This window comes from Amblyraja radiata, chromosome 6 (assembly GCF_010909765.2).
Source record: "Amblyraja radiata isolate CabotCenter1 chromosome 6, sAmbRad1.1.pri, whole genome shotgun sequence".
NCBI lineage: Eukaryota > Metazoa > Chordata > Chondrichthyes > Rajiformes > Rajidae > Amblyraja > Amblyraja radiata.
Genome location: NC_045961.1, coordinates 56,604,245 through 56,618,966, shown reverse-complemented (window position 1 = coordinate 56,618,966; position 14,722 = coordinate 56,604,245). Strand labels below are relative to the sequence as shown.

General features: G+C 46.8%; 1 protein-coding gene across 3 annotated transcripts in view; it reads right to left on the bottom strand.

Moving 5' to 3' along the window:
- The window catches only part of abcc4 (ATP binding cassette subfamily C member 4), a 193,398-nt gene extending 181,637 nt beyond the window's left edge, over positions 1 to 11,761 (bottom strand). For 2 of the 3 annotated variants that reach the window (XM_033022918.1, XM_033022919.1), the window contains exon 1: positions 11,439 to 11,760. In XM_033022918.1, the coding sequence (XP_032878809.1) occupies positions 11,439 to 11,512 (74 nt within the window). In that variant the 5' untranslated portion in view covers positions 11,513 to 11,760. Of the gene's footprint in view, positions 1 to 11,438 lie in introns of all 3 variants that reach the window. The other variant, XM_033022920.1, reaches the window with a different exon arrangement.
- Between the last annotated feature and the right edge of the window lie 2,961 nt (positions 11,762 to 14,722).

Genomic DNA, 14,722 nt, shown 5'->3' with positions numbered 1-14,722 from the left:
ATTATTATTATTATTATTATCATCTCTCCCTGCATTATTGCAGAGATCAACCATCTTTATAATAGGCTTGTGATACCTTTTTCATCCCAGAGGAACCATCTATCTCAGCTGGCCCATTATCTCTTCCTCACATTCTTCTATCAAGGGACTGTTTGTATTCTGACTGGAACAAAAAGAACATATGGCACAAATGGTGGAATAATAGATGACAACCGAATGCAGTGTATCCTTGGGAGAAGCCACACCTCATCTCAGAGGTGCAACTCCAAAGAAAACAAAGGGCAAAATAAAAAACATTGCAAGGTCATGGAGGAAATTGAGGCTCATCAGCTAATGGAGAATGAATGTCAATATTTATCTGTAGATCAGAATGATTGTCCAATCGCTTCATTGTTTTCTTCCTAGCTTCTCACGGGGAAAAGGATGCACTTGGTCAGACGCTGGAATTTATTCACCTTACTGCCCTTTAAAACTGCCAATATCACCTGCTTGATAATAAATATACAATCCAGGACACCACAATTCTTATGCCTCAGTTCCTTAGGTTCCATGTCCTTCTCCTCAGAAAAAACTGATGATAGATATTTATAAAAATTATCCCCCATGTCTTGTGGCTCTACACAAAGATAGCCGTGCTGATCTTTAAGGGGACCTATTCCCTCCCCAATCACCCATGTGATGTATATGTAAATGCCAGTGCCCCTTTAATATAAAGGGCTGTGCCTCGTGATCGAGAGCAGGTGACCTTGGAGAAGTGTCCGTGGGTGGGGCAGAATAAATCATACTTACAAGATGTCGGACGTGTTTTCCTTCTGCTTGTGCTAGTCACAACAGGGCCTTACGTGGTCTCAAACATTACATGGTGTCAAAGTTAAAAAAAAACGAAAGAAAAGAATGGCAGGACTCAAGCCACCGGGACCACTCTCCATGCAAGGAAACGTGGCCAAGAATTATAAGGACTGGATAAGGGCATTCCAGCTGTACGAGGCGGCAACAGAACTAACAAATAAACCAGATAATATTCGCTGTGCAACATTCCTCCACGTAGCTTACCCAGGAGGAAACTGACAAAATACAACCCCTGAAGGATAAGTTTCAGACATACTGTGAACCAAAAAAGAACTTAACTGTCTCAAGATATGTCTTTAATACACGTAATCAGCGGCGAGGGGAGACCTTCTCCAGCTACCTGACTGCAGTGAAGTCTTTAGCCAAAGATTGTGAGTTTGGCATTATCCATGACTCATTGCTACGAGACAGAATTGTCTGCGGCATCACCAGCCAGCCGCTCCGGGAAAAACTACTACAATGCGATGATTTAACACTGGAAAAATTCAGTGACATGTGTCTGATAGCTGAAGCAGCAGCCGAACAGATGAAGCAGATTGTCCCAACCGCCATCGACACCGAAGAGACAGTTGATTATGTGAAACGGGACAGCGCCAGTCGGCCTTGGGGCCGAGGCAGGGATTCGCGACCCAGACAACCACAGACAGAAATCCGTGATTCTGGTAAGGATACCGTCTGCCGGTCATGCACCCGCGGGCATAAAGGCAACTACTGCCCTGCTCAGTACATGAGATGTTATACCTGCGGAGAGATTGGACATCTTTCCAGATCCCCCGACTGCCCGGTAAATAGAGCGCCCAACAGCCGCCCACGTCCCCGACAATATGACCGGCGAAACAGCCAAAAGGCTGGGGACTGGAGCCGTGACGTCCGCAACGTCGAGTTCCAGATGAACGCCTCACCGCTGCCTGAGCCAGTGGACGACGAGGTTGATGTCTTCTACATTGACGCCGTGACTGATGCTGTGATTGGGTCGACGTGTGAATGGGGACAGATGTGCAGCATCAACAATGTGAACATTGAGTTCAATCTTGACTCTGGAGCTCAAGTGGACATCCTGCCAGAGCACTTGTTCAGAAAGACTGGTCTTGACTTACTGAAGACGAACGTGACACTGAGGTCCTATTCTGGACATACAATGAAGCCCGTGGGGCAGGCAAAAGGGAACGTCAAAGTAGGTAAGAAAGAACACAGGGTTGTCTTTCAAATAGTGAGGGGGAATGTGAAACCCATATTTGGGAAACTAACGTGTGAAAAGTTAGGGCTTCTTGTGCGAAAGGAGGCGGTTGATAGCGTGAGTGCGAGCCCATCATACACTGCAAGGATCATTGAGGAAAACCGTGAGATTTTCCAAGGGCTGGGAAGGCTAAAAAGACACGAGTACAACATAGCGCTGCAAGAGAACGTGCAACCTAAGCAAAACCCGCCACGCACTATCCCCTATAAGATCAGGGATAAGGTCAAAGCCGAATTAGAGCGCATGGAAAGCTTGGGAGTCATAAAGCCCGTGAGTAAACCGACAGATTGGGTGAATTCAATGACTGTGGTCAGCAAACCTAATGGTGAAGTTCGCATATGCCTTGACCCACGTGACCTCAATGCGGCCATTCGTAGGGAGCATTTCCCAATGCCGACGTTCGAGAACATTGCAGCCCGCATGCCGAAGGCAGAATGGTTCTCAAAATTTGACGCTATAAGTGGGTACTGGCAGTTCCCACTGAGCGATGACAGCTCGCGTCTGACCACATTTAATACTCCCTTTGGGAGATACCGATACCTTGTGCTTCCATTTGGAATCTCATCCGCAAGTGAGATTTGGCAGCGGGCGATGCAGGAAGAGTTTGGCGATTTACAAGGGGTGGAGATAGTTGTCGACGACTTTCTCGTTTGGGGTGTGAACGCAGCACAACATGACGCAAGTGTGAAAGCCCTACTTAAACGGGTGAAAGAATCCGGCCTAAAGCTCAATCCCCGAAAGTCGGTAATGCGCTCAAATGAGATTGAATATGTGGGACACGTCATCTCGCAAGCAGGCGTGTCACCAAGACCATCTCGTGTCAGCAGCATGCTACAAATGCCATACCCGACAAACAAGGCTGAAGTGCAAACGTTCTTGGGGATGGTGACATACATGGCTAAGTTTATTCCGAACCTCTCAGAGATCACCGCCCCACTTAGACAGCTAACAGAAAAGGGAATAGCGTGGCATTTTGAGCAGAAGCACAGACATGCAGTAGACAAGCTGAAATGTCTTCTCACTTCACCACCCATACTCAAACTGTACGATGTGAACGCGCCCGTGTCAATTGCCAGATGCTTCCAACAGCGGATTTGGAGCGGTCCTGATGCAAGACGAGAGACCTGTTGCATACGCATCACGACGTGTGAACGCGGCCGAGCGCAACTATGCAACTATAGAGAAGGAGCTGTGCTCCATACTGTATGCATGCAGAAAGTTTCATGACTTCATTGTTGGTCAATGCACAGTAATTCTTACTGACCACAAGCCATTAGTAGGCCTGTTCGCCAAGCCACTACACAAATTAAGCCCCAGACTCCAACGCATGCAAATGCACCTGCTACGGTACGACATGGAAATACGGTGGAAGCCGGGACGGGAAATGTTTGTCCCCGATGCCCTGAGCCGGCTGCCCAGTGCAAACACACCTGCGGAAGAATACACCGCGCTGCCGAACGTGATACATGCTGTAGAAGCCATCCTACACATGTCAGCGAGCGCCTTGCGCAGTTCAAGGCTGAAACAAAGAAAGATCGAACCCTAACACTGTTGTGCGAGTATATAAGGAAGGGTTGGCCTAGTAACAGGCGTGATCTGCCATCGGACTTGACTCCGTTTCATACATACCATGACGAGCTGGTTGAAGTTGACGGATTAGTCTTGAGGGAAAACCGAATCGTAGTCCCCCAAAGCATGCGGAGGCAGATGCTGAACACGCTATATGAATCACATCTGGGAGTAGTGAAACTGAAACAACGAGCCCGCAATTTATTTGCGTGGCCAGGAATGAACGCACAGATTGAGGACACTGTGGGAAATTGCTCGATATGCCAGGCGACAAGGAAAGCATAAGCAAGCGAGCCGCTCCAACCACACTTCATCCCCAGCAGACCTTGGTCTAAGGTCGGCGCAGACATCTTCCATCTGGATGGAGTTGACCATTTGCTTGTAGTGGACTATTACTCCAAGTACCCAGAAATAGCGCAACTGACAGACATGACGTCACATTCGGTGATACGCGAGATGATGGGCATGTTTGCCCGGAATGGCATTCCTGACTTGGTGATGAATGACAACGCGAGACAATTTGCCTGTGCTGAGTTTCGTAAGTTCCAGGATGACTGGGAATTTGCCCATGTCACCTCAAGTCCCATATATCCACAGAGCAACGGGCAGATAGAGCGCTGTGTGCAAACTATAAAAGGTATCATGAGGAAAGCCAAACGCAGCGGCCGTGACCCGATGTACACCATCCTCGAATACCGCAACACCGCACTTGATGGGACAGGCGGCTATGCCCCCTCACAGTTACTGAACAGTAGACTGTTAAGAAGCAAATTGCCAACGCCTCTATCACTCTTACTGCCTCATCATGTCCCTCCCATGGGACCACAACTGGCCATCCGACAAGAAAAACAGGCAGCATACTTCAATGTGAAGGCAAGCGTCGAGACGCTGCCGCGCCTGGAACAACAACAGGTATGGTTTCATGCCAAACCAACTGAGTGGCAACGCGGCCGTATTGCAAGAGAAAACCTGTCCCCTCGGAGCTACGTCATCTCTACACCGAGTGGTACAGAGTTCCACAGGAACAGGAAGGACATACGACCTGCGCACGAAGCAGCTGAGCCATGCCCTGGCAACACGCAGCAGACAAGTGCGAACACTCTCCCACAAGGAGGAACCCCTCACCCAGAAGGAGCTAGTCTCCCAAACTCAAGCGAACTATCACAGGCCGCATCACAAGGGTCTGTGGTGGGGGAATCGGCTCAAAGCGAGCCAAGCCACACTCGCACACAACAGAAATACGACACAGAACGAGTTGGAAAGACGACTTGCACGAGAAGTGAGCGATTGTCAAAACCCCCAACTCGACTTGTTATGTAAAATTGTTGGGCAATTTTTTTATAATTTGGTAGTATGACGAGCACTGTGTTATTTGTGGTACTTTATCCACATTAAATTCATTAAGGTTCAAGTTATTAATTTTGACCAACATTGAAGGGGGGGATGTAAGGTAATTAAAGGGAAGGAGGAGAATTGTAATTAAAGTAAAGGGGGAGATGTGATGTATATGTAAATGCCAGTGCCCCTTTAATATAAAGGGCTGTGCCTCGTGATCGAGAGCAGGTGACCTTGGAGAAGTGTCCGTGGGTTGGGCAGAATAAATCATACTTACAAGATGTCGGACGTGTTTTCCTTCTGCTTGTGCTAGTCACAACAGGGCCTTACGTGGTCTCAAACATTACAACCCATATACTGTTAATACAGCTGTAGAATCTCAAGGTTTTCCATACCTTGCCTGCCAGATCCATTTCATATCTTCTTTTTGCCCTCCTGATTGCCTCGTTAGGTATCGTCCTCCACTTCTTGTACTCACCTAGGGATTCACTTAATCCTGACTGGCCAGATCCGATATATGCCTAACTTCATTTTCCTGCCCAGACCCTCAAGGTCACGTTATCCTGGATTCCTCAAAGCCTCATCCTACACCTCAACAGCAGTGTGCTGCAGTTGCTCTATTGCTAACCGACTTTTGAAAGCCCTCCTATATGCTATCTGTCAAACAGTGTCTCAATCAATTTCTACAAGTTCAGCCTAATGGCTCCAAAAATCAGCTTTGCCTCATTTTAGGACATTAATTTGTGAGCCAGTCCTATCCTTCTCCATAAGTATAAAAGTAATAGAATTGTGGTCACAGTACCAAAGTGCTCCCCCACTGACACTTCAGTCACTTACCCTACCTCGTTCCACAAGAGGAGGTCCAGTGTCGCACCCTCACTAATAGGGCCCAATATATTGGGCACTGGAAAGGCATCCTCCTTGGACACATTTAACAAATTCCATCCTGTCCAAGCCCTTTAAACTATAGGAAACCAAGTCAATATTAGGGAAGTTGACATCTCCCACAAATACTACCCTAGTATGCTTGGAGCTATCTGCATTCACATTTGCTCTAATTCCAGCTGATGGTGGGCGGCATGGTACGGTACAAGGCACGGTGGCATAGCGGTAGAGCTATTGCCTTATAGCGCCAGACACCTGGATTTGATCCTGACCAAGGGTGCTGGCTGTAAGAAGTTTTACATTCTCCAAGGGACCGCGTGGTTTTCTCAGAGATCTTCGGTTTCCTCTTACACTCCAAAGACGTACATGTTTGTTGGTTAATTGGCTTGGTATAGACGTAAATTGTCCCAAGTATACGTAGGATAGTGTTAGTGTGCGGGTATTGCTGGGCGGCACGGATCCGGTGGGCCGAGAGTCCTGTTTTCTCGCTATATCGCTAAGCTAAACTAAAACTAGACTGTTGTGGGAAGAGTGGGGGGGGGGGGGGGGGGGCTATCATACCGTTCCCATACAAGTTATACCCATTTACCCTCATTGCACAATCCCTAGCCCCATCTACAATGAGACTCTTCGCCTCCTCCAAAAAAGCTCAAATCAAGTTTGTAAGACGTGACCTCCCACATACAATGCTTTTTGCACTTGTGAAAAATCCAATCTCGTAGAACCATCAACAACTTCCATATCACTGATGCAAGACTAGCCAGCCTATAATTACTTGGTCCATCCCTTTTTAAACAAACGAACAACATTGACTAACTTCATCTGAGTGCCAAAGGCGATTAATGCTACATTTCACAAAACATTAGTAAGGCCATAGCCGGAGTAGTGTGGAATTCATAAAGCCATACGATAGGATGTTTGTGATTGGAGCAGTGCACAGTTAATAATGTCACACAATAGAATGCTTGTGATTGCTGGACTGTGCATAAGAGATTCACCAACACGATGTCCAAGATACAGTGCGGAAAAAAGCCCTTTGGCGCACCGAGCCCGCGTCGACCAGTGATCTGCGTACAAGAGAGGTGGGGGAGGACAATGCCTGGCAAGTCCCTGGCGGGTACAGGTGAGGCGGTTTTAATTGGTCATTGTGTGGAGTAAATGATAAAAGGCTAGAACCCCTGTACTCAATACCTACTGGAAATAAATGTGCCAAATGTCTTCTTCACCACTCTCTACACCCATGACATCACTTGCATCGAACTCTGCACCTGCAACCCAAGGTCCCTCTGCTCCACAACACTCCCCAGCACTCTACTGCATATTGTGTGTCTTGCCTATGTTTATCCAACCATAATGCAACACTTCGCATTTATCCAAACCTCTTTGCTGTCTACTATACCAATTGTAGTGTCATATTCAAGCTTATTAACCAAGCCACCTAAATTCATATCCAAATCATTAATACAAATAATAAATACCAATGAGCCCAACACAGATCCCTGAGGTACTCCATTTGTTATAGATCTCCAGACTGATAAACGACGCTCTAACATCACCTTCCTACCTTCAAGCCAATTCTGTGTTCAATTGTTTAGCCCGCCCTGGATCCATTTCATTCCCTACATAAATTCTGCCTGACCTGCTGAGTTACTCCTGCAGTTTGTGTTATGCTTGTATCCTTAAGTTTGGTTTATGGACACAATTGCACTGAACATTTATGAACTCTGTCCCAATATATAACCATGCAAACTACTAACCTTTCATATCAGTTTTATTCTTCTATAATCATAAAATAACATGAATCAGAAACTTTATAACAGTTTGGCCAAAGTTTTCTGCTGATACATGTATTTTACCACACCAGTTGACTACAACAGATGTGCCGGTGGGCAAGCCTTCACAGATGAGCAACCATAATTCTATTAGCTTTAAAATAGTTATGGATGAGGACAGGGTAGACCCACAAGTTAAACTTCAGAATTGGGGCAAGGTCAAATTTGATGGTAATACTCCATATGCGGCCTAACTAAAGTCTTGTATAGCTGAATCATGACTTCCTGGCTCTTATACTCAATTCCCCCAGTAATGAAGGTAAGCATATCATATGACTTATTTACCACCTAATCAACTAGTGATGCCATGTTCAAGCTATGAACTTGGACTCCAAGATCCCTTTGCGCATCAATGCTGTTCAGGGTCTTGTTATGATCTGTATACAGTGCATTCGTGACAAGTCTGTGAATGTCCATATTAACCATGTCTTCCAGCACCTGTTCCATAATCCTCCATGATTCAAGTGTTTGTCCAGATACTAAAATGCTCCGCGACCTTGCGTCCACCATTCTCTTAGGCAATGCATTCCACTCTTTGGGTGAAAAATGTCCTACTCAGATTCCCTCTTACACAAATCTACATCCTTTAGCTTTATCTACTTTCACGTGGGAAATAGTTTCCTGCAGTCTAACTATCTATGCACGCAGATCATTTTATATACCTCAACCAGGATCCCTCACAACCCCCACTCCAGTCTCTCCCCAAAACTGAACTAATCCATCCCAGGCTACAGCCCAGTGAATCTCCTCTGCACCTTCTCCAGTTAGTACATTTACATCGTTCCAGAACTGAACACAGCACTCCCAGTAGGAACAGACTAATGTTTTATGGAGTTGCATCATATCCTCCTTGATTTTGTACCTATTAAAGGCTAGCAACCCATACGACTTCTTAATCAGGTTATTTACCTGCACAGCCACCTTCAAATATTTTAGGATTTGTGCACCAAGGTCCCAGCTTCTTAATACTCCCAAGGACCCCCATCATGGTGTATGTTGTCTCAGCTTCATTGGTACTCAGAGTGACCACTACATTTATTTATTTCTCTGGCCATTTCCCCTAGTATCGACACCTGCCCCTGTGTCCTGCCCATGTTAGTCCTCTCAAAATTAACCCATCGTCTTCCAAATGGGAGTAAATGCTATCCCAAAGAATCCTCTCCAATAGTTACACTACAACTGACATGAGGCTCACTGTCCTATAATTCCCTGGATTCTCTCTACTTCCTTTCTTAAATAAAGAAACATTAGCTACTCTCCTGTTCCCCGGGACCTCGCCTGGGTTAGAGAAGCACAAAGAATTTGCCAAGGCACCCGTAATCTCCACTTGCCTTTCAATAACCCAGGATAAGTCACATCAGGTCCTGGGGATTTATCTATCTTAGTGTTTTTCAAGAGCCCAAACAGCTCCTCCTCAATCTCAAACTGCCCATGCAAATTAGTATTCTCCACACTGATCAGTGTCCTCCATCTCCTTCTTGATGTAAATAGATGCAAAGTATGCGTTTAGTGCCTCACCTACATCCCCAGACTCCAAGCACACATTCTCTCATTTTTGCTCGAGCAGTCATAGCTTATGCCTGGTTTTTAATATAGGTATAAGAAAACCTTTGGGATTTTCTTTACTCCATCCCTCCCCCTTGAGAATGTTCTGCAGCTCCTTGGAGACACTCTGGACCCTGGCACCAGGAACACATTGGAATGTGCCTAAAAAATCTCATTGTGCATGTCCCAATAAAGCAATCTTGTTTGCTGCCACAGAATTTCCTGTGTCCCTAATGAGTCTCCTATCACTATGGCTTCATCTGACATTTCCTTTCTCTGCTGTGCCACAAAGCCAGGCCCATCACCACAGGCCAGACCACTTCTGCTGCTGCTCTCCCCCTACCAGTCCTCTGCTGCAACAGTACCCAAAGCAGCATACTTGTTGTAGAGGAATGGCAAAAGGGGATTCTGCAGTTTCTGCCTACCCCCTTTCCTGATTGTCACCCATCTAACTCTTGCCTGTGCCTTATGGGCCTGTCCCACAGGCGATTTTTTTCGGCGACTGCCGGCGACTGTCATAGTCGCAGCAGGTCGCCGAAAAACAAGCAACTGGACCCCCCCCCCCCATGACAATGTCTACAACAACCTTCCTCCTAGTCAATGTCAAGCTACTGCAAGCTACCGACAACCAGCAACGATTAGGACGTCCACATACGACCACACCTACGACAACCTATGTCCACAAGCTACGACAAGGTAAGACAATTCAGTCGCCGGTACCTGTCACCGGTTGACGTAGGTAGTCGCCAATGGAATTCACTGGTCAGCATCGGCGACAACCTACGTCATCCAGGCGACAACCTACGTCATCCTGGCGACAACCTACGACAGCACCTACGTCAGGAGAAATCAAGCTATGACAACCCCACGGTCGCTGACTGTTGCCGAAAAGTTTTCACATTATAAAATCCAGCAGCGACCAGAAAAACACTACGATTCTTTGGCTGACTGAGGAGACCATACAGGCGATCACGTGGCGACTGCCTAGTCGCCTGTAGTCGCCTTAAAACATTGCCTAAGTGGGACAGGGGTATTAGACATGACCACCTCAATATACCCTTATCCACGACTCTCTCACATCATCCAGCTGCAGCTCCGGCACCTTAATGTGGTCCTTAAGGAGCTGCAGCAGAACTCACTTCCTCAGGGGCACAAGTAAAGTCCAGCTTCCAACATCCCACCTGCCATCTGTATGACACCAAAAACCTAGGAAGAATTACCCAGAAGAACAGACCTGAGCCTGCTATTACCCTTTTCCCAGCTCTCTCAGTGAAACCTCTTGATTCAGAGCCTCGGTGCTGCCCTTTCCCCTAACACAGCCGCTCCACTCCCCTTTTCCTGCCCTTTATTCGCTGCCGAGTTTCTTCCACAGCCAATTATATGCCAGCTTTTCACTTGTCCCGCCTTCACCTCCACCAAGCCGCTTCTCAATCGAACAGCTTTCTCTCCACTCTCCTGCCCGTTTTTCAAAATTGCTGTTCGCCAACACTCTCCGGGACTTTTGAAGATTCTGTACCATCCCTGCCTTTGTGGCTGCTGTGTCTCTTACTCACCCAATCCAATGCCTGTTTATCAAATGTCCCACCTTCACTTGAAACCAAAGATCCTATAGCGGATCTTTGCTTGAAACAAAGCCCTTTTTTCTCATCCCGCTTCAAAAATGCATTATTTCCTCTCAAAATGACAAGTGACTTTATAAATTAACATTTTGTTTTTACTGGGTTCAAGAGAAACATATAGTTCTTATTTACTCCAGTAATGCAAACGAGAAAGAGGAAGTGTTGAAAGCAAGCAATCGGGGCTGCAAAACCGCTATCCAAAGTCGGGCGGCAAAGTCAACCAATAACCAATACCCCACGTGGAGACGAACATGCATCGGCTATTTTTAATGTACATTATCGATTACCAAAGGTACACACTTGAGGGCAGTACATGATGTGTCGAATATATAAGTATAATCCTTTGTAAACAAGGAATTGAATACGTGGCCTATAGTGCTAGAGCAAGGAGCTCGTAAAATGACTACTAGCGCCAGGATCATGACATTTGCACAACTCCACCAACTCGAGATCACCTCACCCACATTCTCTCCGCAACCCAGTCGTGAGAGTTAAATGAAGGACAAGTAGTTCGGAACCTATCATAAACCAGCGAAGGAAAATGTGTAGGCGAAAGCTCAAACTCACCAGAAAAACACACTGGAGAAGATATTGGCCGTTGCCAAAGGGTTCGGTTTGTCTTCTCTGTGAACGGGCTCCATTTGGATGTGTTGCAGCTGCCGGTCCTACTTGTCAGCCTGCCCTGTCATGTCCTGCCGCTCTCTCTCTGGTCAGCTGCCAACTCGCTCCTTTGCTCCGGGTTTTCCGGCGTCAGGTCGGTGCCCGGAGATCACACCAGGTTCCAGCGGTGAATCCTGGCGCCGGGCACAGAACACGCGCTATAATTCCCGGCGCGGCGCTGTCTTACCCAAAGATAGGCTTATCGTTCTTCAGTCCGTGCCTTTGTTTGAAAGGAAATCAATGGAAATGAAAGTACTTCCGTATTTGAACATTGACATCCATAAAGTTTTTTTTTGTATGGCGTAGTAAAATAATATCAAGCTTACGACATGGGTGTATTTTCATACTTCTGCAAATCTGCCCCTCTTTCCCACACAAAAAAGAGGAAGCATTCAAGGTCAAGGGTCGTACAGTACTTGGCCAGGAACCCAGATTTTTTTCCCCAAAAGTAAACTTTATTCAGAATCTTAAAAATAGATACAAAACAAGAACAGCGCCAAAACACTACCAGCATTCCCAATATTCAGGGTTATACATCCTATAGAAAGGACAGGCAGGTGGGCAGAAGAGGGGGGGTAGCTCTGCTGGTGAGGGATGGAATTCAATCCCTTGCGAAGGAAGACTAGGGACTGATGAGGTAGAGTCACTGTGGTTTGAGTTGAGGAATTGTAAAGGCAAGAAGACACTAATAGGTTTCATCTACAAGACCCCCAAATAGTAGCCCGGATGTAGGGTGTAAGTTGTAGCAGGAGTTAAAACTGGCATGTAACAAAGGTAATGCCACTGTGGTGATGGGGGATTTCAATATGCAGGTAGACTGGGACAATCAGGTTGGTTCAGGACCCCAAGAAAGAGAGTTTGTAGAGTGCCTCCGAGATGGATTCTTAGAGCAGCTTGTAATGGAGCTGACCAGAGAAAAAGCAATTCTGGATTTAGTGTTGTCTAATGAACCAGATTTGATAAGAGAACTCGAGGTAAAGGAACCACTTGGAGGTAGTGATCATATTATAATTAGTTTTAATCTGCAATTTGAGAAGGAGAAGGTTAAATTGGAAGTGTCAGTGATGAAGTTGAACAAAGGGGACTATGAAGGCATGAGAGAGGAGCTGGCCAAGGTAGACTGGAAAGGGATCTTAGCAGGAATTATGGTGGAACAGCAATGGCAGGAATTTCTGGGCATAATCCGGAAGACGCAGGATCATTTCATTCCAAAAAGGAAGAAAGATTCTAAGGGGAGTAGGAGGCAACCGTGGCTGACAAGAGAAGTTAGAGATAGAAAAGATGCATAACACAGCAAAGAGTAGCCAGAAGTCAGAGGATTGGGAAACTTTCATAGGACAACAGAAGGAAACAAAACGGGCAATACGGGTTGAAAAGATGAAGTATGAGGGGAAGCTGGCCAGGAATATAAAGAAGGACAGTAAAAGCTTCCTTAGATATGTTGAGGGAAAAAGTAACAAAGTCAAATGTGGGTCCCTTGAAGGCAGCCACGGGTGAAATTATTATGGGTAACAAGGAAATGGCAGAAGAGTTGAACAGGTACTTCGGATCTGTCTTCACTAAGGAAGACACAAACAATCTCCCAGATGTACACAAAATTGCTGGGGAAACTCAGCGGGTGCAGCAGCATCTATGGAGCGAAGGAAATAGGCGACGTTTCGGGCCGAGACCCTTCTTCAGATTGATGGGGGGTGGGGGGGGGGAAGAAAGAAGGAAAAGGGGAGGAGGAGGAGGAGCCCGAGGGCGGGCGGATGGGAGGGTGGGAGGAGACAGCTAGATACATCTCCCAGATGTATTGGAGGACAGAGGATCTAAGGGGGTAAAGGAACTGAAATAAATTTTCAATAGGCGAGAAATAATAATAATAATAATAATACATTATACTTATGGGCGCCTTTCAAGGACTCTCAAGGACACCTAACAAAATTTAGTAAACAGATTACAAAACATGTAAGCGGAATGAAACAAAACAAAAAAATAACAACAAAAAAATAAAATAAATAAATAGTAAAGACATCAACAATACACAATTCAAAGAGAGCAGCGGCAGCTAATCGCGCCAGCGTTCACTCTCCCTTCCGGCAGCTATCTTGGAAACGGAACAATAAGAATAACATAAAAACATCCCCCCACAATGGTTTCCATTATGAGGGAAGGCACAATGTCCAGTCCCCAACCCCAGTTCACCCATAGTCGGGCCTATTGAGGCCTCCACAGTTGCCTCTACGGAGGCCCGATGTTCCAGGCCGTTCTCGCCGGGTGCTGTTGCTCCGGCGTCGGGAGAGTCCTCACAGCGGCTTGGGACACCTGGAACGGCCGCTTCCTTACCGGAGACCGCAGCTTCCAAAGCTGACAAGGCCGCGACGGTTGGAGCTCCACCACTGGCGATCTCATCGAGAGATCCCAGGCTCCCGATGTTAAAGACAGAACCGCCACCCGCAGCTGCCCGCTCCACAGACCCGCAGCTCCGCGATGTTATTCTCGGCGGTCTCAGCTCACCGGAGCTCCAGCGCGGCGACCCAGGCAAGGCATCGCCCGCTCCGCTCCGCGGTAGCGCTCCAGCGCTGTGCTGCCACCGAAGTCGAAGGTGCTGGGCGGTCCCACAGGAAAACGCCGCTCCAAGCCCGCTGGTAGGCCGCGACGACGGGTCGACGGTGCAGCCCGGAGAAATGCTGCCTCTCCGACCAGGTAGGGACCTAGAAAGTAGTTTCAGGATCCGTTCCTGTAGATCAGGACCTAGAAAGTAGTTTCAGGATCAGTTCCTGTAGATTGGAGGATAGCTAATGTTATCCCACTTTTCAAGAAAGGAGTGAGAGAGAAAACGGGGAATTACAGACCAGTTAGCCTGACTTCGGTGGTGGGAAAGATGCTGGAGTCAATTATTAAAGAGGTAATAATGGGGCATTTGGATAGCAGTAAAAGGATTAGTCCAAGTCAACATGGATTTATGAAAGGGAAATCATGCTTGACTAGTCTTCTGGAAAATTTTGAGGATGTGACAAGTAAAATGGATGAAGGGGAGCCAGTGGATGTAGTGTACCTAGACTTTGATAAGGTCCCGCACGGGTGACTGGTGACTAAAATTAGAGCTAATGGTATTGGGGGTAGGGTGTTGACATGGATAGAAAATTGGTTGGCAGACAGGAAGCAAAGAGTAGGAGCGATCAACTTCGGCACAATCACAACTTCCA